The 23,582-nt window shown below is 44.2% G+C and overlaps 1 protein-coding gene across 1 annotated transcript; it reads right to left on the bottom strand.

The window, feature by feature from the left end:
- Window positions 1-16,893: 16,893 nt before the first annotated feature.
- net1 (neuroepithelial cell transforming 1) lies at window positions 16,894-23,377 on the bottom strand. Its single transcript, XM_005935331.3, has 9 exons — window positions 22,757-23,377; window positions 20,434-20,541; window positions 20,172-20,336; window positions 19,905-19,967; window positions 19,507-19,680; window positions 19,150-19,407; window positions 18,894-19,064; window positions 18,563-18,749; window positions 16,894-18,483 (listed from the first exon to the last, which is right to left on the bottom strand). The coding sequence occupies exons 1-9, from the start codon at window positions 22,847-22,849 to the stop codon at window positions 18,053-18,055; spliced, it is 1,650 nt and encodes a 549-aa protein (XP_005935393.1). The 5' UTR covers window positions 22,850-23,377; the 3' UTR covers window positions 16,894-18,052.
- Between the last annotated feature and the right edge of the window lie 205 nt (window positions 23,378-23,582).

Genomic DNA, 23,582 nt, shown 5'->3' with positions numbered 1-23,582 from the left:
AAGTTTACATTTGTAGCAAGTTTGCTGAGAGATGTTATTTACAAATTAAATCGCTGTCCTGCAGCAACTATGTCGCTATTTGTGGTTGAATTTCTGAATTTCTGCTTTAAAAAATCTACAAAGTAGTATAACCAGTTAATATCAATTTGTGTTTAATGTCAATTTGTATGTATGCAAATGACAACAGATGCAACTTGATCCTATGATTTCATATTATTGCTGTATTATTACCATCTTATTATGCCAGCAGTCGTAGAGCTGGTGTCATTCTTTGAATCACCCATGTTAAAGGAAACAAAACTGGAAGTCTAATGTACACAGCTGCAATAACTTCAACCACTGCTTTGCCCTGAGTGTAGCATCATGACCAACAACAGAAACAAACGGAATAATGCTGATGTGACACACAGTACTTTACAAGTAAACATCATTATTATATCAGTATGGTCTTAGTAATCTTTGCACACAGAGGGAAGGTCAGTGTAAGAAGGCAAACTGTGGGTGGGAAGCAGACCCACGTCGGTCTGTTCAGTGCTACTGCATCAGTGTTTAGGCTAACAAGACCTCTGTTGTACAGCTGAGCAGTGGGAGGACAGAGAGGCGGGAAGACGGACTACCAGCACAGCTGCCACGTTTTGTTTTCTCACAGTCAATAATCTCTTTGCATAATAAAGAGCCACTATGTCAATAAGCACTGTATGACATGTTTTTCATAACAAATACATTCCAATAGCCACACAAGCTAAAGGAGCTGCTAATCCACAGCACTGTGGCAGAAACATGACCTCACTCTGTGGATTTACAAACTGATGACTGCAGTGACATCATCATTTACAAGGTTTTACTGTAAATTCAGTGCATGGGACCAAAAAGCTTGGAGGTTGGAGTTATACCAGGATGGGCTCAGTTTTTACTTTGAATGCAACTATTCTCCCAGTTTGCACCACACGTTGTCCAATTTCACTATCTTTCAGTTGTTAGTTCATCAGTGCAAGTCAGTGCTGTTCATGCAAACTACCAGTAATCAAAGCCTTTAAATAGTTAGTTAGTTGCTACTGTTACAGTAACGTGGCTAATAGCACAACCAGAAAGTAACATGGAGGGATGAAGAATAAATCCAACATGGAAGCGCCAGAAATTCCAGTTCCTCTAATCACTCCAAAAGCAACTCAATCCACTGTTAACACGCCAAACTGAACAACATTAAAAACCACGTTTATAACCTCTAGTGAAGTCCTGGGCCTGCCTATATTTAGGCTGGTGATGGATTTTGAAGAGTGTTAATAGATTTAAATTACAAACTTTACAAGTAAAGTTTGTAATTTAAACTTTACTATTTGATGGCAGCACGGTGGCACGGTGGTTAGCACTGTTGCCGCACAGCAAGAAGGTCCTGAGTTCAATTCCACCATCAGGCCGGGGTCTTTCTGTGTGGAGTTTGCATGTTCTCCCCGTGTTTGCGTGGGTTCTTTCCGGGTACTCCGGCTTCCTCCCACCGTCCAAAGACATGCACTTAGTGGGGATAGGTTAATTGGATAACCCAAATTGTCACTAGGTGTGAATGTGCGTGTGAATGGTTGTCTGTCCCTGTATGTTGGCCCTGCGACAGACTGGCGACCTGTCCAGGGTGTACCCCGCCTCTCGCCCTATGACAGCTGGGATAGGCTCCAGCGCCCCCCGCGACCCTGAAAAAGGATAAGCGGAAGCGAATGGATGGATGGACTTTACTATTTGTTAGCTGCTGCTTGGCCTGAGTTAGCATGTATCTGGTGTCTGGATGTTAGCCCTGTACAGTTTATGGATGCAGCTTGCCAACCAACCAAGGGTTAGCTGGCAGTTTAGCAGCATTTTGTCCAAATATGGTCCCTTTTGCCTCCCAGAAACTAAAAAAGCCAAAGTTAAGGATTAGTGCACAGCCTAAGAGCTGGTATTTGCCTATGTCCCGTCTTTGCATACGGTTAGAAGAACAACAAACCTATGCCAGTTAGCAGTTGCTTCCACACTGTGTCTTTTGTCCCGTCTCCCTCCCTCACCCCATCCAGTGGTGATAGACGGCTGCCCCGCACTCAGTATGGTTCTACCTGACGTCCTGTTCAAAGGGACTTTTCCTTCTCAGTGTCTTCAGGTTGTTGCTCATGTAAGGCCATCTCATTGTTAGCTTACACTAGAAAGTACCTGGAGGGAACTGTGGCTGTGATTTGGCACAATATAAAGAAAACTGAGTACAGTTGAAATGAAATAAACTAATTACTTTTATCTAAAAAACAGTCAAGATTGTCATGGCTGACCAAAGTTCAAGGGTTGTGTGCACAATGAGCTAAGACTAATCAATGGGCAGTCAATTCTTCAAAAATATTTTACTTCATTTGTTGAGGAAATACAAATCATACATCAGAGCAGTAAAATGAAATAACAACTAGTTTTCAAATGTGCACCACCTGATTAAAACTTGAAGTTGCTTTCATTGTTTCTAAAATGAGATTTAGTTTTTCTCACAAACAGTGAGAAAATTCAAATCTTACCTTCATTTAAACGTGTTTAAATACCAGGAAATGATTAAACTAATTTTCTGCAATCAGAGCTACAGCAACAGCATCTCTGTGTTGAGGAAGCAGAGGATGAGAAACTTGAGGTATCAGCGTAACAAGAAAAACATAAAACCTCCAGGGCAGGATTGCAGCTGAAGCTGATCTCTTCTGGTTCAAATCAGTGTCCGTCCAGGCAAAGCCAGGGCCGGGATCAGTGCTGAACTCGTTACAATAATCAGCACCTGGATTATTGGAAGCTTGGAGGAAGAATCTCTCTTGTCTTTTCATGTCTTAAGAAAGTCATCATATCTCTTACACATTTTAACTTAAGCACCGTCCTTCCCAATATTGTTCTCTTATTTAATGTGTGGAAATATATACAGCCCCGATCAAAAGTTTGATTTGAAAAATGGCAAAAAAAATCATATTTTGCATGGTTGGATCTTAACAACGTTCCAAGTTAAAAAAAATTTTGATCATGCAATTTATTGAAAACAACGTTGTGGGGGAACAAAACAGTGAAGTGGGAGACGATCCTCACCCAAATTAAGGCTGTTACTGGTGCTGACTGCAGCCCCATAACCATCAGACAGCATCTGAGGTTTAAAAAACCAAAAACGTCTTCAAACTGACCGTTTGGACCAAACATAGGACATTGAAAGATGGAAGAAAGTTTTATTCTCTGATGAGAACAAATGTAACCTTGATGGTCCTAAAGGTTTCCAAGGTTACTGGCATGACAAACAGATCCCACCTGTGATGTTTTCTACGCCCCACAGTGGAGGGGGCGCCATAATGGTCTGGGATGCTTTCTCCTTCAGTGGAACAACGGAGCTTCAGGAGGTGCAGGGGCATCAAACTGGCTGCTGGCTGAGTCCAGATGTTGCAGAGAGCATCCCTCATGACTGAGGGCCCCCGTCTGTGTGGTAACCACTGGGTTCATCAGCAGGACAACGCTACAGTACACAATGCTGCAGGACAAGGGACTTCTTTCAGGACAATAACATCACTCTTCTGGACCATACTGCGTGTTCCCCTGATCTAAATCCAGCTGAGAACCTTTGGGGATGGATGGCAAGGGAAGGTTACAGAAATGGACAACATCTCCAGACAGTAGACGCCCTTCGTGTGGCCGTCTTCACTACTTGGAGAAATGTTCTGGCACACCTCATAGAAACGCTGGCATCAAGCACGCTGCAACGCGTTTTTGAAGTTCATGTTCATATTCATGAGTTCATGTTTGGAACTTAGATCTCTGTTTTGGGGGGTTTGATCAGCTGTAAAACAGCCAGTGTCAGTTTAAGTGTTGTTTTCAATAAATTGCATGATCAATAAACTGTTTTGTTTCACTGCCATTTCTTCTTGTTGCACGTTGAAGCTCTACTTGGAACCTCGTTAAGCTCCAACCATGCAAAATATGATTTTATGCCATTTTTCACATGGTTTTAAACTTTTGATCAAGCCTTTATTTGAAGATAACTTACATAACAGTAAAATGTGAAAGAAGGATTTTAAATGAGACTTTCTTACCTTCTAGCTTGATCCGAGGTCCTAAAATCTAAATGTCAGTATTAAACATGTGCTATGCTGGCACCATGAAGACAAATGTAATCACAATATATGACATGGTGCTATATGACAGTTTCTCCCAGGCACAGAGCACTGTCAGCTTCAATGACAGTTTTATCAGACAGTCCTTCTGGGAAAAACAGTGTTTTTGTTCTGATAGTGTGTACACAGACACAAGTGTCACTCCAAACACACATAAATCACTTTCCAAATCCTTCTTTTGTGAGTCCATGTCCTCATTTCCTTCTTCAAATATCATGTTGTGGTCAAACGTGTGTTGAGAATCATCAGCAACCTGTAATTAGTTTGACCAGCTTATAAACCCTGGAGGTTCCAGCACCAGCACTGGCCTGAATCTCGCAAAACATGTTTTCCCGCTTGCAAAGGAACATCATTGTCCCTGTGATATTAAGAGCTTAACATGTTTCATGTTCTCTCTCGCACAAAGCACCTCTGCAGGTTGACAGGATTGTGAGAGTGTACCCATACCCTTAGTTGTAGAGTAGAGGCATAGTTTTGTGTTTGGAGCTACTCGTGGATATGAAAACTCACCAAATGAGAGGTGGTGCAATGCCTGGAATGGCCACTTAAGGCTGACTAAAGTAAGCCAGTTCCTACACACGCATGTGTTTAAACAGCATTAAAAGCATGTTTGCTGACTGGTACAAACCCATTCAGGGGTTTGGATGCTTGACACTGGGAGCCAGAGGATGTCTCACCACTGCTAATGTAACAGAGTGAACTGGACCTGTTGGACATGTTTGTGCTATAATCGAATAATCTGACAAACAATAAGGCTTACTGTGTGAAACAGACCATCCAGGACAGTTTTGTGTGACTGAAATGATGGTGTTTTAATATTCTGTTATTTAGCACTAATCAGCACATGTATATGAATGCAGCTTGCTAACTAGTGTTAGTTGATAACACTCCGCCCTCAAGCCCAAATATGGTAACTTTTACTGCCAAACTACATGTCAAGATGTCAAAATGTAACCACACTGTTTAGTAAGTCAAAGAGTTAAACATCCACATCACCAACGCGTCACTGCAACTAAGCTTAGGCAAATGGTTTGGCTAACAGCAACCTGCTGCATCTGCAGCGACAGACATAGCTACAACTACTGATGCCATTCAGGTCACGTGACTAATGGAGATGGACACCTGAGGAGTGACTGGGCCAGACAGGAAGTGCACCTCCTGTCTGTTTGCCTGCCACCCTTTACAGAAAGCTCACCTAACGAGGCGAGCAGAGACGAAGATCGACAGGTAAATCAAGTCTCCCAGAGTACTCAAAGCACTGTATACAACATGCCTCATTCACCCATTCATACAAGCACTTCTAAACACAATTGCAAACTAAACTACATTCATACTCCGATGAACGCATCGGAGGGCAACTTGGGGTTAGTATCTTGCCCAAGGATATTTGGCATGCAGACTGGAAGCCAAGGATCGAACCACCGACCTTCGCAGCACCAATCCCTCTGTCACTCTCTCGCTTGCCTCTCACCTCACCTATCAACGAGACGCCACGATAAAAGGAGATACTGATTAGACCACCCGAGTGGAAGCTTCCGCCACTTGGCTACGCCTACAAATTCTGTCCAACTCCCACTAACCCTCCAGGAATGCAGACCAAGCTCTTGCAATGGTTGTATGAGGACCGAGCTGCTCATAGCAAAGTGCTGGACACCTCATACTCCCCAAGCACCTCCCACAATTTCACATAATTTCTCTTGTATCCGAGGTTCGACTAACATAAAAATACAGCCTACTGTCCCTCTGTCAGAGTTGTCTGACTGTCCAACCCTGGATGCAAACATAGATTTGCACATGGGAGACACAAATAAACATTTCTGGTTTTATAGCTTAATTTTAATAAAAATGATACAAATGTTCTTTGGTAAGTAATTAGTAACAGTATTTTGTTTCTGCTACATTCTTGCTATAAATCAAGAAAGTACAGTGTGAGTACAGCAGCTTCTATCACACTTGTGACTGAAACCACAGGTTCTGTTTTTAACCCGACTGCTTCTGTTTCTTTCTACTTTTTTTAAGTGCTGCTTATTAATTGAATGTTTGCTTTACAGATGGTACTGTTGGCCAAGGCTTGTTAAAATAAACACATATATATATTATTATGTATTAGCAGCAGCTAGGCAAAAGGTTGTGAATTAGGGTTATTTGCCAGTGACGTGATGTTTTGTTCTATAATGTGCAAAATATTTTCCTCTCATAAAAACATTCCCAACAGAATAAGAGTCCTCGACCACAGCAAAGCTGTTAATGGACTTTGTGAGTCTTTGGCTCATTTGTGTTACGCTGTTATACACAAGTGTCGTAAGTACAGCCATTACCTGGGAATGTTGCTGCTTTGTTTCCCACAAGACCCATGAAAGTATATTTAGGGAACTCATACTGTACCAGGTTCTGTGCCAGGAACATGGAAAATGAACTCTTGATGCACACAGAAATTACAGGCCCATTTAAGGGTTGTTGTGCAGTGAGAAACTGGGTGCATAGTAACAAGCCCTGAATAAAATCTGAGATTCTCGAGTTTTGCTTTCCGTTAATCTCTATTTGAATTTTTGAACCGGAGGCGAGAACAGTAAACAATCTGATGACAGGTTCCAAACAAAACACTCGCTCAAAGGACATCATACTCTGACGGAGTGAGAGCCAATCCTGTAAGGCAAGCAACAAGGTTGCAAGATGCTCATTTCAACGTTGGCTAATCTGTGACCGAGTGCATGATATACGGGACAGACAGAGGAAAAGTTAACTCAAAGCTGAGGCAGTCTTCCCAATATAACCTACTCTCACAGTAATATGGGAAATGTGTTTGATAACCATCTTGTTTGCAAGTTAGTGTACCGCTCTTGGCAGGCCACGTACCTTCAAAGCATTTCTGCCGTCTACTGCACTTTACGTCAACGTTTGAGGTATAAAGAGAGATTACTCGCTCACAAATGAAAACCTCAGGAAGTTTGGCCTCACCACGTTATCCAAGCAGAAGTCCAGTTACTCACGTCTCCAAAACGCTGGACCTCTTCAAGAGCAAATGAAAGAAAGCTTCAATCTCCTCCTGACACTGTGTGCAGTGGAGAAATACCATTTCACTTGTAAACATATGTTCTGCATTTTCAGGAACAGTCGCTCACTCTGCTGTGCACAGAAGCTAGCTTGTTAGCTTGAAGCCTTTAGCCTGTTAGCTTAGGTTTGTATACAACTTTATTTGGTCTGGTCCTGCTTTGCTTTTCAGTCCTTTGGTTTGTCGGGTACACTGAAACTAATTTTAGCTAAAAGTGAAGTGACTAAAGCTGCGAGGACATTCAGGCCTGGCTGACATTTTTGTCACAGTTTCTTACTATTTAATTCAGACGTACCAGAAAAATAAGGAAACAGAAACTGACACTGTGTATCTAACATGGATGGATTCAGAAGAAATGGAAAAATTATTACAAAATGATGCCTCGTGTTTGTGGCAGACCCTTAAAATGCTTTCTTCCACGAGGAACCAAGCTGCTCTGCACTGTTTGCATAGTTCAGAGAGGAAGTGTGTGCAAAATACAACGTACAAAACTGTCCCTGGGTCCAACACAGCTCGGCCTCAGTTACATAGGTAGCATATAGCTTCTCCTACAATTCTTTTTAGTTTTAAAGGTCATGCATGAATTATCTTGAAAAGTGATAAAAACAAAGAGAACAGTGGAAACATGTATAGACGTGGAGCCTGAGCAATGGAGCAAAGGTATGGTTCCTTTTAGCTACCTTGCTTGGTTTAAATACTGGAGAACAGCAGTGTTAATTTGCTAGGATTAGTTCAGCGGATCTGAGTCCTGCTCAATCATCCGGGTACGTAAATCCCAAAAGATGAACAGAATCAACCTCACTGTCATGGTTCTGGGTCATGTTGACCCAGCTTTCTGTTTCTCATGTTTTGGAGTTTTTCTAGATTCTGATTTATGATTTGATTGATCAGTGATACTGTTTTGATTATGATTATTATTTAGTAGGTTTTGGTCAGTGTCAAGTCTGTCTCTGTCTAGTCCGTGTCTTAGTAAAGTTTGTTTTGTTTCCTGTTTTACTTTGAAGGTTCTTGTTCCTGTCTGATGTCAGTGTTCCAGCTTTGCTCTCCCTGTCTTGTTAGGTCTTATTCCTTCCAGCTGTGTTCCCCTTCTGTCTCTAATTCCTTGATGACTCCCTCAGTGTATTTAAGCCCAGTGTGTCTTTGTGTCAGTGTCGTGTCTTTAACGTCTTCTACCCTCATGTTAACCGTGTGTTCTGCCCGCCTAGTTTATTTCTGTATTCCCAGTTTAGTTAATTTTATGTTCCCTTTTCTGCCCAGCAGTAAAGCTGAGTGTTTGAGTTTACATCTGCCTCCGAGTCCTGCATTTTGGGTCCTTTCTCCCTGCACACAGAGCCATGACACTTTCAGCAGTGCATTTTCACCATTTATGCTAAGACACAGGGTTGATGTCTAACACAGGCTTCTCTCGTGTCCCACTGACAACTGCTTTTATTTTATAATAACCTACCCGGACAATAACACTTCGATCACCCTATGGAAAAACAAACTGGAAGTTTCAGGGAGCCATTAAAGGATGTTTTCTTAGCAGCCATCAAAAGGAGTCAAAATGAAATCTGTGAGTCAAGGTGGTGTTTGACTGAAGGAAGATACACTGCGCTGACAGGTCCCTTTAGCAATGTGTGACTGATGGTTGAATGAGTGCCTGGTCTGCCTGAACGAGCAGAACACAAAGTATTTTGACATAAACACAGGTTTGATGGAGAGGCGCTGTAAACAGACTTCATCCAGATGTCCTTTGCTGGTCAGATTGTGCCTGGAGCTTGTTGTGTTATTGGGTGAGGATTTTGTTAAACTGATCTGAAGGTCTCATATCCGAGGAATTTCCACTGCTTTTAACGTCTAAACCAGAAGTAATAAAAGAGATTAGAGTTACACACAGAGGAGCTAGTAAGCCATCGCATATCTGCATGTTAATCCCACAGACAGTCTCTCTGTTATATGATCTTTTTGCGTGGCCTTTTTACCATGCATGAGTAAATGAATTCATCGCCCACATGGTCCACCAGCACTCACTGAGGCCCTCGAACAAGCTGCAGTGCCCTTTGGTGCCCTATGAAGCTTGCTGCAGCTTGTTGGCCTTAAATCTTTCTCACATCACTCTCCTTTGTTTTTACTGGATGTGTTTTTTCAAAGCAGTTGTTGCATGTTTGTCAACAATTTCCTCCAATGGCAGCACCAGCAGTTTTATGGAAGTTTACACTGGCCTTCATCCCAGCTGTTATTCCCTAAATAACCTTTCCATGCTGTTCCACAACAAGATGGCAACACTCATGTTTCTGCCTTATCCTCAGTACTTGACCAAACCAGGAACTTTTCTATTGTGTTCTGGCTGATTGAGGCATCACACTGTATGATTATAACTATTTTTATAAATAACCTCTAATTTTCATAATGTTTAGCAACAACACACTTGGTGTTTTTGCTCAGTTGTTGAATAAATATAAATGTGCCAGAATTAGCATAACAGCTACAGATGCATTTCAATTCAACTTTATTTATATGGCACCAAATCACAACAACAGTCACCTCAAGGAGCTTTATATTGTAAGGTAGACCCTACAATAATACATGCAGAGTATGTATAATTCATATGACCCCCTATGAACAAGCACTTTGGCGACAGTGGGAAGGAAAAACTCCCTTTTAACAGGAAGAAACCTCCGGCAGAACCAGGCTCAGGGAGGGGCGGGGCCATCTGCTGTGATTGGTTGGGGTGAGAGAAGGAAGACAGGATGAAGACATGCTGTGAGGGTGAAGCTGCACAGATGAGGACGGAATTATTGGCCCCCATGGAAATGTAGTTTTTCAAAAGTAAGCTGTGCTGTGAAATTTAAACACAGAAACTAAATGAATTCACAAAAATGGGTCAAAATGATTCAGAACATAATGATTTTTCTTGTTCTGCAACATCACAGTCGGTTTCTGTTTTTGCTGTGGTAACTTTCATATACCCGTCTCATGTCTTGGTGGTATAAATAGTTATTTTGTCCTTATCTGCAGTTTGCTGCTAAAGGAAAACAAGTAAAGACACATAAAACTTTATACTGCCTACATTTATTGTGTCACAATGTTTGTTTTAATTCTGTATCCACAGGAGACAAATACACTGGAAGGATGCCAAACCTTCTGGTTAGAAGAAAGTTGACCTAAAGGGAAAGGAAATAAAATAGCCAAACATTAAACAGCTGAAATGACCAGAACAGGTCCACCTTAAAGTTGCAACAACTGTTCTGCAGGTCACCTGAGGCCTGCAAAACAAGCTTGACCTTTCACCTTATTGAAGCTGGTATGACTGACAAGACAGAAAGCCACATCTATTTACGCTGTGGAGGACTTGGAGTATGGAATTTTACATTATGGTTATCAAAGACGTGGGCGCCACGAAAGAGTAAAGAACACAGAAACAATTACTCTGAGAAATATCAAACACTTTCCCCACCTCTCCTAAAACATAGAGTTAGGGTTACCACCTATAATAACTCAGACCTCCAACATTTAAACATGCTGTGATTGCATTAGATAAGAACATTTCCTATATAAGAGCGTGCACTGTGTTTGCCTAGGATACAAGATTAATTAAATCCACTAATTTACTGTTATTGTCTCACCTGGCGCCACACAAATGTTTGTCATTCCAGCTCATTGTCACATCTGTTGCTTGTGTTTGTGTTTGAATTAGACCAATAAAGGGAAGTTCCTCCTTCCTTCCAGTTTATCTAAACCTCTTTGCCTGGCTAAGGCCACGGGGCAGCTCTAATTATGAAGCCGCATGCAGTGCAGACTTTCAGGGTGTGTTTGGGGAGTGTTTGGAGGAAGGAGATGAGTGCTGACGACTCACTGACAGGAGGTTCAGCTGTCTGCATCCATCAGCCCAAAGGTCTTTCTACAGCACAGATGAAGTGGTGAGAGAGACACTTGTGGTGTAGTACAGAGAGGAACCTGACGAGCTCGTGCCTGGCTCTCTTATTTTGCTACTGGATAACGAGCGCTGCTGCACAACAGTAGCAGCTGAAGCAGTGTTACATTTTAAAGTCAACGTCAGCTACGTAATCAACACTGTGGTTAAGCAGACGCCTCCAAACATCAGTTAACAACCACGGTTTGCATTTATTTGGATGGAAAGTTGCCTTAATCACACCAGGGTTGATTTAATAGGGGTGAACAAAGCAGTCCATGTTCAGTCAACTGTTTGGTGAGTTTTCAAGTGGTCTCATATATAATCTTTGTTTATGGACTTTGAACCACAGTCAAAGAACAAACTCTGAGTGTTGCTGTTGTTCTACTCTTAGAGTTACAGGCAGATAGTTCATGTGATGTTTGTTAACCACCATGAATAAACAGCAGACACAGCACTGTGACTGTATGTGCTGAAACACAGGCTCATAGCAGCCAGTGTGCATTGGTCTGATGCTCAGGCTCCACCTGTCAAGGTGGAACCAACAGCAGTCACCTTATAGCAGTAAGTGTGTGGTGTATTAAGTCATAAAGGCAAAGTCAGTGTGTGTAACGTGCAGTCAGCAGTCAGTTCTTGTAGTTTGCATGTTGTTGGATGCTTGGAGACTTAATGAGTCAAAAACAAAAGACATGATCATTGATTTCAGGAAGTCTTACAGCTCATCGCCTGCTATCAGGTGGACAGTTACGGGTACGGGGGCTGTTCTTGATGAAACTACCAAAACGATCAGCAAAGACTGTTCTTGTTAAGGAGAATGGGATCTGTTAGTGTCTCTGAAATGTTACAGACATTTTATTGAATCTGTTATCTGCAGGTTTGGGAACACGACTCAGCAAACTCTCAGGGTGTTGGCAAGATGGGCTTTTGGCCATCAAGCATGTGCTGAGGAAGGCTCCTCTATGTTAATTGTTTCAACCATCAACTTCACAGTAAGTCTGACTTGTTGCCCTGTGGCCATCGTTTTACCTGTGAGGACCAAAAGACTCCGGGTTTCTCCTTTTATCCCTACTGCAGCCCGTCTCCTTGTTGCCCTCGCTGCTAAACTAACTTCTCCTTGTGGGACAATAAAGTTTTGAATTGAATGGAATAAAGACTTAGTAAATCTGATGAGCGCTGGGCGTGTCTCCAAAGGAGCGAGGTTATAGAGAGCTGTGACCAGCAGCAGTCTGTGGAGGGACAAACCATAAACTGCTAACAGGATGCTGGAGGACAGCCTGATTCACAGTGGCTCCAACTTATAGGAGCAACGGATCTGCTGCCATTGTGTGCCAGATACCGCACACTAGCCTCAGATGTCCCCTACAGACCATGCATCGGTAGGTTGGACATGTTTTTGCAGCATGTGAAGATCTAACCGTATATTAGGCAGGGGTGGTTATGGGCTCATTCAACTCCTGGACCTGTGGGTAGATTGGTTTTTACAGTGAGGTTGAATCTATTTCAGTAGGTCTATAAATTAAACTGCAGACGTGGTGGTCTAACGTGCAACAATACAGCCACTGCTCAGTATGGTAAAGATGGGTTGTGGAGCCAAAGACGAGGTTTAACATAATAATTGTCATTAACGTTCTGTTCTAGACATCTACTGGAGTTTTTCTCATCATTCAGGTCCAGTTTTCCGTCTTCCTGTCTGCGTTTCCAATCATGTTCGTTGCTAATGAAAACCCGTCCAGGCGTCACATCACTCCAGGCAGACCAGTTTTATTTTCCCTCTCGTTAGCTTTGCTCCCAGTGACTTACATGGTGGAGGGGACAAGAGAAGGCTTTGCCAATGGTCATGGCCTGACACGTGAACACATGAAAGACCACAAGGAAGTGTTTGCTGTAACCCTCCTCTGCATTGTACCTGAGTCATTTCATCCTGGTGCCCGGCCTGGCCGGTGGGCTGGACTTTACAGTACAATCATAGCAGCACAGATATTATTTTGTTGATTGTTGTGTTTGCCTTTTCAACCTTTACTGACAATACACAACGACGATTAAACAAAAACACTGAGGAGAGGCGTTTCTTATATCTGCTGACCAGGTTTATGAATAGAGGAGACATCATTTTACCAGTTGGTTACCAGAACAAACGTGATATTTAAAACCAACTGAGGTGCCATGAAAAAGTGTTCACTGCCTTCCTGATTTATTTGTTTTTTGAATATTTGTCTCACGTTAATGATTGAAATCATAAAACAAATTTCAATATTTACTTTGAATATCTAATCTTCTGTGGCCCTGTGTGGAAGTAAGCTGAGCTGAAGGTGGAGAGTTGGAGAGTCTAGTCTGTGTGAGCGGCAGCTGAGGTTGGGTGCTGTTACAGAGGGTTTGGACATGTGCAGTGGGTCTTCTTTACAGCACACTGATGATGGAGTTCCACAGGGTTCTGTGCTAGGACCAAATCCATTTATATTACTTACCATAGGCAGTATGTATAATACTGTAATGTATGTATAATACTCTTGGTAACAGTGGGAAAGAAAAACTCCTTTTAACAGGAACAAACGTTCTGCAGCTGCCTGCTGCGACGGGCTCTGGGTGAGAGCTGCGAGGCAGGGGGGAAAGGACAGGAGGACTCATGGATGATAGGATCAGATGGATGCATATCATGGAGAAGTCTATAAGGAACAGGTGAGAAAAAGTTAAAAGCAACATAACACTTTCACTGTCTTCTGTTGAGTGCCTGCTAACTACCATTCACATTCTGATAGAAGCAGCTTTGGGTTAATACCTTGCCCTAGGATATTTGGCCTGCAGACTAGAGGCAGCCAGGGATTGAACCACCAACCTTCCGATCAGCAGATGCCCTGCTCTACCTCCTGAGCTCCAGCCACCCTTTTCAGCCTAACAGCATCCGAGACGCTTGCTATAATGCTGATCAACTGTTATTCTAGTAAAATGACTGTGGAGAGCATGAGCAAATGTTTGGAGAATGCTCTGAGGAGCAGATGTAAGACCATTACTCAATAAAATTGCAAGCACCGTCGTCTGCCAAGTGGACAAATTAAAGGAAGAAAAAACTCTCGTCTCAGAGTTAAACAGTTCACGGTGATGTCTAAAATGAAGACATCTCTTTTCATTTTCTCTGTAGTTATCAATATAACCATTGTTTATTATCACAAATGAAGCAAGTCTTAAATATTGAAATCATTTTCTTGAAAAGGCCGTTGGGGACCTTTTGTTATGCTTTCCAAATAAGAATAAGAGACCTGAAAAAGACAAGTGCTTTTCCTGATAAAGACTCAACAAATCACCAGCTAGGATAAGCTAGCACGCTGCAGTTTGGGAAGCAGGCTGACAAATGTCTTGACTGGAGATGTTTGTCCTGGCACATAGCATGGAACAAACAGTCGAGAGCTAAACATGGTCATAAAATCTCCTTCGTGTCCTTTTGGCAAACCTGGATTCAGAATCTTGAGTCATAACGCCCATTCCACTGATGACATGCATGCTATCTTTAATTATGATAAAAAATAAAAAATGCAAATGAATAAAATATAATAGAAATACAATACAAATGTGTGCCTGTGTGGGGCAGGGATAGCTCAGTAGGTAGAGTGATCCCCACATGATCGGAAGGTCGGAGGTTAGAATCCACTAAATGGTTACCCTGAGATACCCCTGAGCAAGGTACCGTCCCTACACACTGCTCCACGGATAGGTGGCTGCCCACTGCTTCACTGAGTGAATGGGTTAAATGCAGAGGGCTAATTTCCCTGTGGGGGTTAATAAAGTATGCATTGCATACTTGCAGCCTACATGCATTTAGGTTTGTGAGCCTCATGGGCGCTGCTGCACGTGGATCACAAGTTAACCCTAACCCTCTTAGTACAGATACTATATATAATAAGTATATATATGCAAAATGTGCTTTACTATATGTATTAATTCATCCTGTCCTGATGAGATGGTCATCTGTCTCACCTGTCACCTGTGTGTGGGGGTGGGGCTAAACTGGCTCTTTTCATGTTGTAGGTTACAACCCCTGGTCTACACACGTATCCTGACCATTAGAAATTAACTTCAAACCATAGCTGGTTGGCTCGGTATTAAAACTAGCAGACACTACAGCAGAGCCAATGCATTGGGGCGATTGTGGCTCAAGAGTTGGGAGTTCGCCTTGTAATCAGAAGGTTGCCGGTTCGAGCCCCGGCTTGGACAGTCTCGGTCGTTGTGTCCTTGGGCAAGACACTTCACCCGTTGCCTACTGGTGGTGGTCAGAGGGCCCGGTGGCGCCAGTGTCCGGCAGCCTCGCCTCTGTCAGTGCGCCCCAGGGTGGCTGTGGCTACAATGTAGCTGCCATCACCAGTGTGTGGATGTGTGTGTGAATGACTGGATATGTAAAGCGCTTTGGGGTCCTTAGGGACTAGTAAAGTGCTATATAAATACAGGCCATTTACCGTTTTTATTTATTTAAGTGTGGAAATGTAGCGGCGTGTTGGCTTATTCTGAAAACTAGAACGCAGTTTAGCTTTGCCTGATTCAAAGACATGTAGTTAGTTTAGTATGAAATCCAGCTGCTTGTTGTCTTTGCTAAATTTGAAAACTAGCAGCCATTTGTACCTGTTTATTTTGAAAGCTTAGTTTAAAACTAGCCTCCAGTCAGTTTTGCTAAACAGGAGTTATTTTATTTTGAAACCGGTCCAGAGTTTTGACAGTTGTGCTTTAGCTTTTAAAGCCCAATGTCTTCAGCAGCCTGTGTGTTTGGCTGCTTGAGACTTGGACAGTTACCTTTCCTTTTTGCACTGAAGCTAATGACTGCAGCCATCCGGTGTTAAGTCTGACGTCACTAGCCGTGTCTGGGCCTAAACTCCGCTGCAGGTCCATATATCAAACGATCACTATGGCATTACTGAGAGTTGAAAAACTGTCTAAAGTCTTTCATCTTTAATAAAATGATCAGCGTTCTGCTCTACCAGGTGTAACAATTGAGTTTAACATCCAGGCATCCATGAAAACGGAATTTATGACATTTAACGGAGTTAGAAGTTAGCAGGGAGTTAGCTCGCTAGCTTCTATCTAAATACAATATAGCATGTCCTGACTGCGGGGTTTTGGAAACAAATTAAAACGTACAGCTCTGCTATCACTTCCAGCATAAATGAAGACAGAAAACTAAACAGCAGTGACGTTTGTAGGGTTACTGAAGTTGGGCTAGCTGGTATATAATGATGTGCTACGTGACCGCTAGCGACACAGCTATGTTAGCATAATATAAACAAGCTAACTTTTTTTCCACTCATAAAAGTTAACGTGAGTGTTCTCGGTGGTCAGGAACAAATGTAATCGCATGGCAGGATGCTGTAAAAGGACCAAACTTCAGCCAGGAGAACAACTGAGATAATCCATCCACAATACGAGGTTAGTCATTCATATACTGCTGCATGGGCTGGGCTGTAGTTACATCCTAAGGTTTTAAAAACTGAGCTTAAATAAATGATTAGCGGTAATAAAAGCCGAGGGAGGTCAACAGTGATCACTGACTGTTTTAGGAGCTTTTTGAGATCAAATAGAAGAAAATACATAACATTAAACATGTTAACAACACAAAAGCCATATTAAACGCAGACTACTTTAGGCCCGGAAGTAGGATTCGTCGCGTCATCACTTAACAATCGGATAGCTTTATATTTAGCAGCAGATCCAAGCGCTCTATCGTCTTGTCTAGCTTGGCAGGAAAGCGAATAAGTGCTTTTCCTAAAAGCTCCAGCTACGAGTTCATGTTTGAAACAAAGTGAATAATAAAGACATGGAGTCAAAGGTTCAGTTGCAAATCTTACACAGATCTTTATTGTTCTTTTAATTACATCAAATTGCCGTTTCACTCGTTTTCATCTCAACAACCAACCAAATCCTGTAGTCACTTTCCCAATCCTTCCTCATCTGCCTTCCCCTACGTACAGTTTCCTTTCATTTCTTTCCATCCATGAGCAACATTCCCCATCCACCTGAGCAGATGACGGGAGTTACACATGTCACACTGAGCGTTTCACTTCCTAAACGTTCTCGTCTTTGTTCTCTTCTGCCTTCAACAACTTTCATCGTCGCTCAGTCCCGTCCTTCGGGACAGTTGCATACATCATGCCGCCTCTTCAGGTGCAAGCGGCGTCCACAACTAAAGCTCCATGCAAGATCCTACACTGAAAAGTGATCCGCCTCATTCTCAGGCATCAGCTTTTTAAGAAACCAACGTGGCTCAGTTCAAAATGTTGTCTTAAACAAAACTCATCATCTCGTCTGCGATATGAGTTCATCACGGTTTTTTGCTGACATATCATCTGTTCTGGAATTAAATTAATGCCTCTGTAGTAAATAAAATAAAATAATGTCTGGCTTCTAGCATCTGTTATTTAAGGAATGTATAAAAATAAGACATCTTCTGCTCAGTCTAAAAACCCAACTATGACAGAAATCTGTTTGTGTGGTACACCTCACCTTTTTAGGGGTCGGCTTTTTGTCTTTCACCTTGACATCGGCAAATGTTCAAAAACCTGCCCCTAACAGCTAAAACTCTGCTGCTTTACAATACCTAAAACAATACTAGGATAGATTTGAAAATATAAAATGTATTATCCCCCAAAGAAAGGTCTAAAAGAATGTTTAAATATGAACTTTATAGTAAACAGGATCTGATGCACCAACTCTTTCTTCAAGAACTCAGCAAACTGGCCACACCGAGTGTGAACCGTGGGTTTACTTCTTGTCATGCTTCCCTTTTAGAGCTGAACCACGTGCACCCCCCTCCAGAATACTGTGTCTCTATGGGATGCACTTGGATGGAGGAGTAAGGTAAATAGCTGCCAAGGAGGACAGTAACAGAACACTGCTGTAATAACACGCAGACACTCATAAATGTGCTGTGCTGTTTTATGTACAGGAAAAACAAAGAGGTCCATCCACGTTCTCTACCAACGCTCCACCTCACACCATCGTCTCTTTTCTCTTCCCTAAAGAACACAGAGCCTTCTTGTCCTTTTTGGTTTTATGTGTCGTGGGTGAGGATGACGTCGATGACACGGACGTCGTGGACGACGACGGGGAGCGAGGCGAAGGGGACGCCGTGGTGGGGCTGTTGCACAGTGAGGCGGGGGCCGACTGAGAGCCTGGCTGCGGGTAGTTCTCGTCTGCTTCCTCCATGTGGATGATGGCAGAAACGGAGGAAGGGCGGCGCTTGGAACGGACGCTGCCTGTAGGCGGGCTGGGGCTGGAGGGCTCGCTCAGAGGCCGGTGGACGGCAATGGCACTACGGAGGCAGTTGAGCCACTGCTGCTTGTGGAAGACGTCGTTGACCTGCAGAGTGTGTGACTGTGCCTGGCTCGGGTCTTGGGAACGTACCCGGAAAATGTTCTTGGCTGCAGAGAAAGCAGAGAACGTCATTAGGAACGGGGGCTGCTCAGGCTACTAGCGGACACTTTCTGGGACGAGCCTTACCTTTGTCTGCATTGCTGAAGGCTCCTCTGAAAGAGCCGCCCATTCTGACATCGCCATCTTGCAGGTCCTCCAGCACCAGATCCTGCACTGCGATTGGCTGCCGGTACACCTGGAAGCACTGGCGCTCGTTCCTGGTGACGGGGCGGGTCAGGATCAGCAGGTCGGTGAACAGGAACACGTGCAGCTTCTGAAAGAATTTACAGGAAAAACAGAAACTTTCAAACCAGAGCATCATCTGAGCACATAGCCCGCCTCATGTGGGACGGCAGCCTCGTGTTAACATGCAAAGAGAAGCACCGAAGGACGACTTGGAAGTGTGCGCTGTGCTCACCGTGCCGCTCTTGTTGCGCAGCTCCCCGTGACACAGAAGACTCTTGCACCGTTCGATGCGAGCGTCCCTCTGCCTGTCGTCCAGATACTCCAGCTTGTCGATGTAGTACTGGCACTCGGACTCCCCCTTCTTCTTGTTGATGCCAGACAAAACTCCCTGGATGACAGTGATCTGAACACACAAGCAGCCTAATTATTACATGGGAGAGGCACTATGATGAATCAGTGTGTTGAACCAGTTTGTCTCCTGGACTTACAGCTTCCTGCAGGCTGGCAGCATCGGGGTGTTCTGCTGGAGTGTGTCTCAGGATTTCCTTGAGCAGTAGGGGGTACTTGACCAGGCGGGATCTGGGAATGTCCAGGAAGCTCCACAGGTCCAGTTTCCGACTAAACGGTGACTCGAGGCACCGCTGCAGGAAGTCCTGCACACGTGGGTCTTGCTTCTTCTGGTCCAGCAGCGCCTTGGCTGCCAGCTGGTTACTGCAGTAGTCTTTGTAGGCATTGAGCCTGGGCAGCTGCAAAGGAAGGAGGGACTCTTTATCTAACTGCTAATTCAAAATACGGTTTTACTAGCGTAAAAGCTTTTGATGGCTCAAAAAGTCAAAGACACTTACCCAGCTAATAACAATTTGCCCAATCTGGCCCACGGTCCCGTCTGGCCCCGTGGCTTTGGAGAGCTGCGCCAGAAGGTCCTCGTGCAGTGGGATGTAGGCATCCAAGTTGCCGAAAATGTGAGTAAGCTCCTCCTCCGACATGATGGACAGCTTCAGCATCGGGTCGTGGTACGCCTGTGGATGGAGCAAAGTGATCAGTAATATCTGGGCAGAGCTTTGGGAGCAGCTACTAAAAATATCTTGGTCAACAGCTTTAGGGGTACAAAAAAAAAAGACAGAGGAACAATCCCTGTCTTTTTATAGCTCCTGGCTGCGCTGCATTCAAAGCCTGCCAGACTGATTTAATCTGTTTGCTTTATATGTACTCCCGCTGCCTCAGAGCTTTTAAAAGTACAAACCTTGCGTGCAAGCTGCAGGTCCTCAATCAGATCCTGTTCTCCACGAAACAGCTCAAATATGGCCTGAGGAATGGGAGAAGGCACAGACAGATGTTTTTTTAGTAAACATGTAAATCAGGTTGTCATTACATCGTAGCCTAAACCATAGTGAGCTTAGCCAAGATGGCTGAATGGCTTCTAGTCCAATTTAAACCATTTGACACAAAGACATGTGAACTAGTCTAGCAAGCATGTAGAATTCATCCCTGTCTGGACTCCTGGACTCACCTCTTGCCGCTTGATCTCTTTGGTGGAGAAAGTTCCTTTCTGGTGGATGTCTAATGTCTCGGACCATAAGGTGCTGTTCCTCCTTTTAGGTGGTGTGGGGGCCGCTGCCTTGCTGCAAGGCTTCTGGGGCACGCCCGGCAACTTGCCATCGCCCCGGAAAGAGGCCTTCAGAAAGAAAGAACACCACATGTCAGACATGTTGAAAGGGATGTCCCTGTCCCCCCAATGCGCTGTGTTTCCATTGGATGCCGTGAGCGCTTACCTGGATGGTTTGGCCGAAGCGCCGGACGGCCCCATTCTTTACCGGAGAAATGAGGTTGGCTAGCGACGTCACCCTGCCGAGAGAACGGACGCGCTTGTTGCTGGGTTCCTGCAGAAGGAGGCAAAAACAGAAGGGGAGGTTAGTCGTGCAGTTATTCTATCATAACTCGTGTCTGAAAACCCTGAAAGTCTGAAGTGCGAGAGAGGCAGATCAAAACGAATCGATCAGTAACTGTGACACCTCAGCAAAGACTTCCTTGTGACAAAACACGTCAAGTCAGTTCATAAATCCTGGTTATGAACTCTAGTCCCTCCTTTAAGACGAGCAGCTGGAGCCGAGGTCAAGCCGCAGGCAGACAGCCTGGCGGAGCGGCAGACAGAGATACTAAGGAGGAGGAAGCACTTCCAGCAGCTGTTGGCTCCATCATATGAAGAGTCCTGAGCCAGGCCAGCCCACTGAGCACAAAGACCCTCTCTCACTGCTGATCTGGAGGGGAAGGGGGTCTGGAGGAATGCCAGGAATGCACGAGACCGTGCTTCTCAGCTGTTCAGTGTCTCTAATCTGCTGCTATCTGCTCTGACAAGAGCGAAAACTCAAGTACAGAGTGGATCTGCTGCATCGCTCAAACTGGGATAAATGATTCCTGATTTACGGATGGAGCTGCGTGGCAGCGTGCTGCTGCTACGAGCAAGAAAAAGGAGCAGCAGTCAGGAATACAGCAAAGTGTTTACGCAGTGCAGCGCTGCATGGGGCACACCACACAATTTATGGCTGCGAGTTGAAACACGCTCTTCAACAAGCATTGCGTGAGAGAGTACTGCACCTGGGGCAGGTGACCCCCCCTTACACACACAACTCCTCACTCGCCCCGAGGCTGGGAGAAACAGGAATCAAAGAGCAGCAGGGTAATGATTATAATTCCACACGATTTGCATTTTCTTCTGCAGTGTAACATCTTAACATGGCAGTGATGCAGTTTTGCCCTCTGAAGATAAAACACATCGCTTGTGTTTCCCTGACGCACACCAAATGAGATTTTGTCCCGGCTCAGCAAATGTGGGAAACAGTACAGCCACTGAGGCTCCGGTCTCTGTGGACGCAGCTGTGGAACAGCTCAGTCTGCTGTGGCTGCGGTCAGACTCTCCACGGAGAACTTAGCAAGCCCTCGAGTGGCGGGGGCCACATGTCAACTGCTTTCCTCTTTTTGTAACTTATCTGTGGCTACCAGACTTGGCTCCCTCTAAGTGATCACCAGTTCATATCTGTGGACAAATAAGTGGTAACAAGTAGTTTTTGTGTGTTTTTGAGGGGCAGGGGGAAAATAGTGGAAAAGCGTAGTGGCCATGAAGCGCTGTGGACGCGGATAATGAGAGGCCACTCGTCCTGCTCTTTGTATATCAGCAGTTAAACAGGGAATGCTGCTATTCCTGGCAGTCCTGTGGCATTAGAGCGAGTCAGGCTGGAAACCATTCAGATCTGGGCTCAGTCAGTCGAACCCTCCAGACATAATATACATGCAGCCTCCTTCAACTTTCAACCTCAAACTTTTCTCAGCTCCCTCCCTGTGCTTCCTCTTTGATGTAACCTCACATGTGCCAGATGTGTCCCTGTGATTACAGCTTAGAAAATGATGGAAAAAAGAACAGGCACAAATCAAAGGACGGAGGTACTTAGAAAGTCAGCACAGAGTGAAAATACAGGGTTCTACTGAAAGAAAGGACTCAATTCGTGAAGTGTTTCCAGACTTGTCTTTTGCAAAGAGATTTACTGTCAGTGAAGCCACACAGGCACAGGGAAATACACAGACAGCACCTGGGTTTCCTACGATATCTGCTGCTTTCATTGTAAAACGCATTACCCTTTGAATGCTTGGTTGTTTACTGAGACCCTACCCCCTGCTGTCTCACTGTTCCTGTACTCTTCTGTCTGCTCACTATGGACCTGATCTCCCCATTTCCCACTGAGACTGAGGTGTCTGCTGGGGTGCGTACGAGAGCAGGGGGAATAGTGCGTGGGGGAGGTCGTTACTGTTCACAACTAAAAAGGTGCAGTGTAGTCCAATGATTAACTTTTCAGGGTTTGACAGTATCTTAAGCATTGTCCCAAGTGCCCTGGAACAAAGGTCAAAGTCTCTGTGCACACACACACACACACACGCACACACGCACACACACACACACACACACACACTGTGTACATACGTGAGATAAAAACCAGGGTTAGGTGCTGATTGACTCACAGTGTGATACCTAACACCACACTATGACTTCATTTCCAGCAGCTCTGGTCAAACATTTACAGAGTAAAGTTTCAGCCATCTCACCTCTAAGTCCTTGTTGGCCTGGTTCTGGCAGTCTGTCACTTGCAGAGTCCGTTTGATAGGCACCAAGCTACCCACTTCATCGTAAGCCACCATATCTTTCAGTAGAAACACAGAATCCTTTTAATCCTCACGAGTTGGCTTCAAGTAATCCACACCAGAGAGAAAAAAGGTGGCAGAAAATCAAGAGTTATAAGCACGTAAAAAGACGGAACAGATACACCTTCCCCCTGTTTGGCTTTTTCTGGCATGGGGCTCCCTCCTCACTCTGCCTCGCACTCAGCTCTAAACGTTGGTCTGAGGCAGAGCAGGAGGGGAGGACTATATATGCAGGGGAGGAGTCCCGAGGAGGGACAGAGGGACGGGTCTACCTGAGGAAACAGAATGCCTTTGAACAGCTCCTACTCAGTGCAGACAAATAGCTGCCCGCATGCTTTGCTGCTCTATCGAGTCCAAATATTACTATGAAATGTAAAAATGATGGGCTAAGTGTGGTGGACACACAGCAGGTCCATACTACGGGCTAGTTTCTGTAATTCAGTCAATGGAGCCTGAATTCGTTGAATTAAAGACACATTTCTGGAAAGTATTTACAGCTGTATAGTTTATCAATATGTTTACTGATCCACGATTTGCTACATCTGTAGATCCCATAAAAGCATTACTTAATCATAAAGGTACCTAGTGACAAACCATTGTTACATTCTTCTACATTTAGTTCAGATTTCTGATTTTACTTTTAAATCCAAAGTTAACCGAATAGTAGAAAATATGTCCAAGAGAGACACGATCTGTGCAGCAGGGCTCATTAATTACACTGTTCTGCACA

Source organism: Haplochromis burtoni, unplaced genomic scaffold, assembly GCF_018398535.1.
Source record: "Haplochromis burtoni strain Fernald_Lab_line unplaced genomic scaffold, NCSU_Asbu1 Contig_193, whole genome shotgun sequence".
NCBI lineage: Eukaryota > Metazoa > Chordata > Actinopteri > Cichliformes > Cichlidae > Haplochromis > Haplochromis burtoni.
The sequence above is the reverse complement of the archived record's forward strand: the minus strand, read 5'-3'. Positions and strand labels throughout refer to the sequence as shown.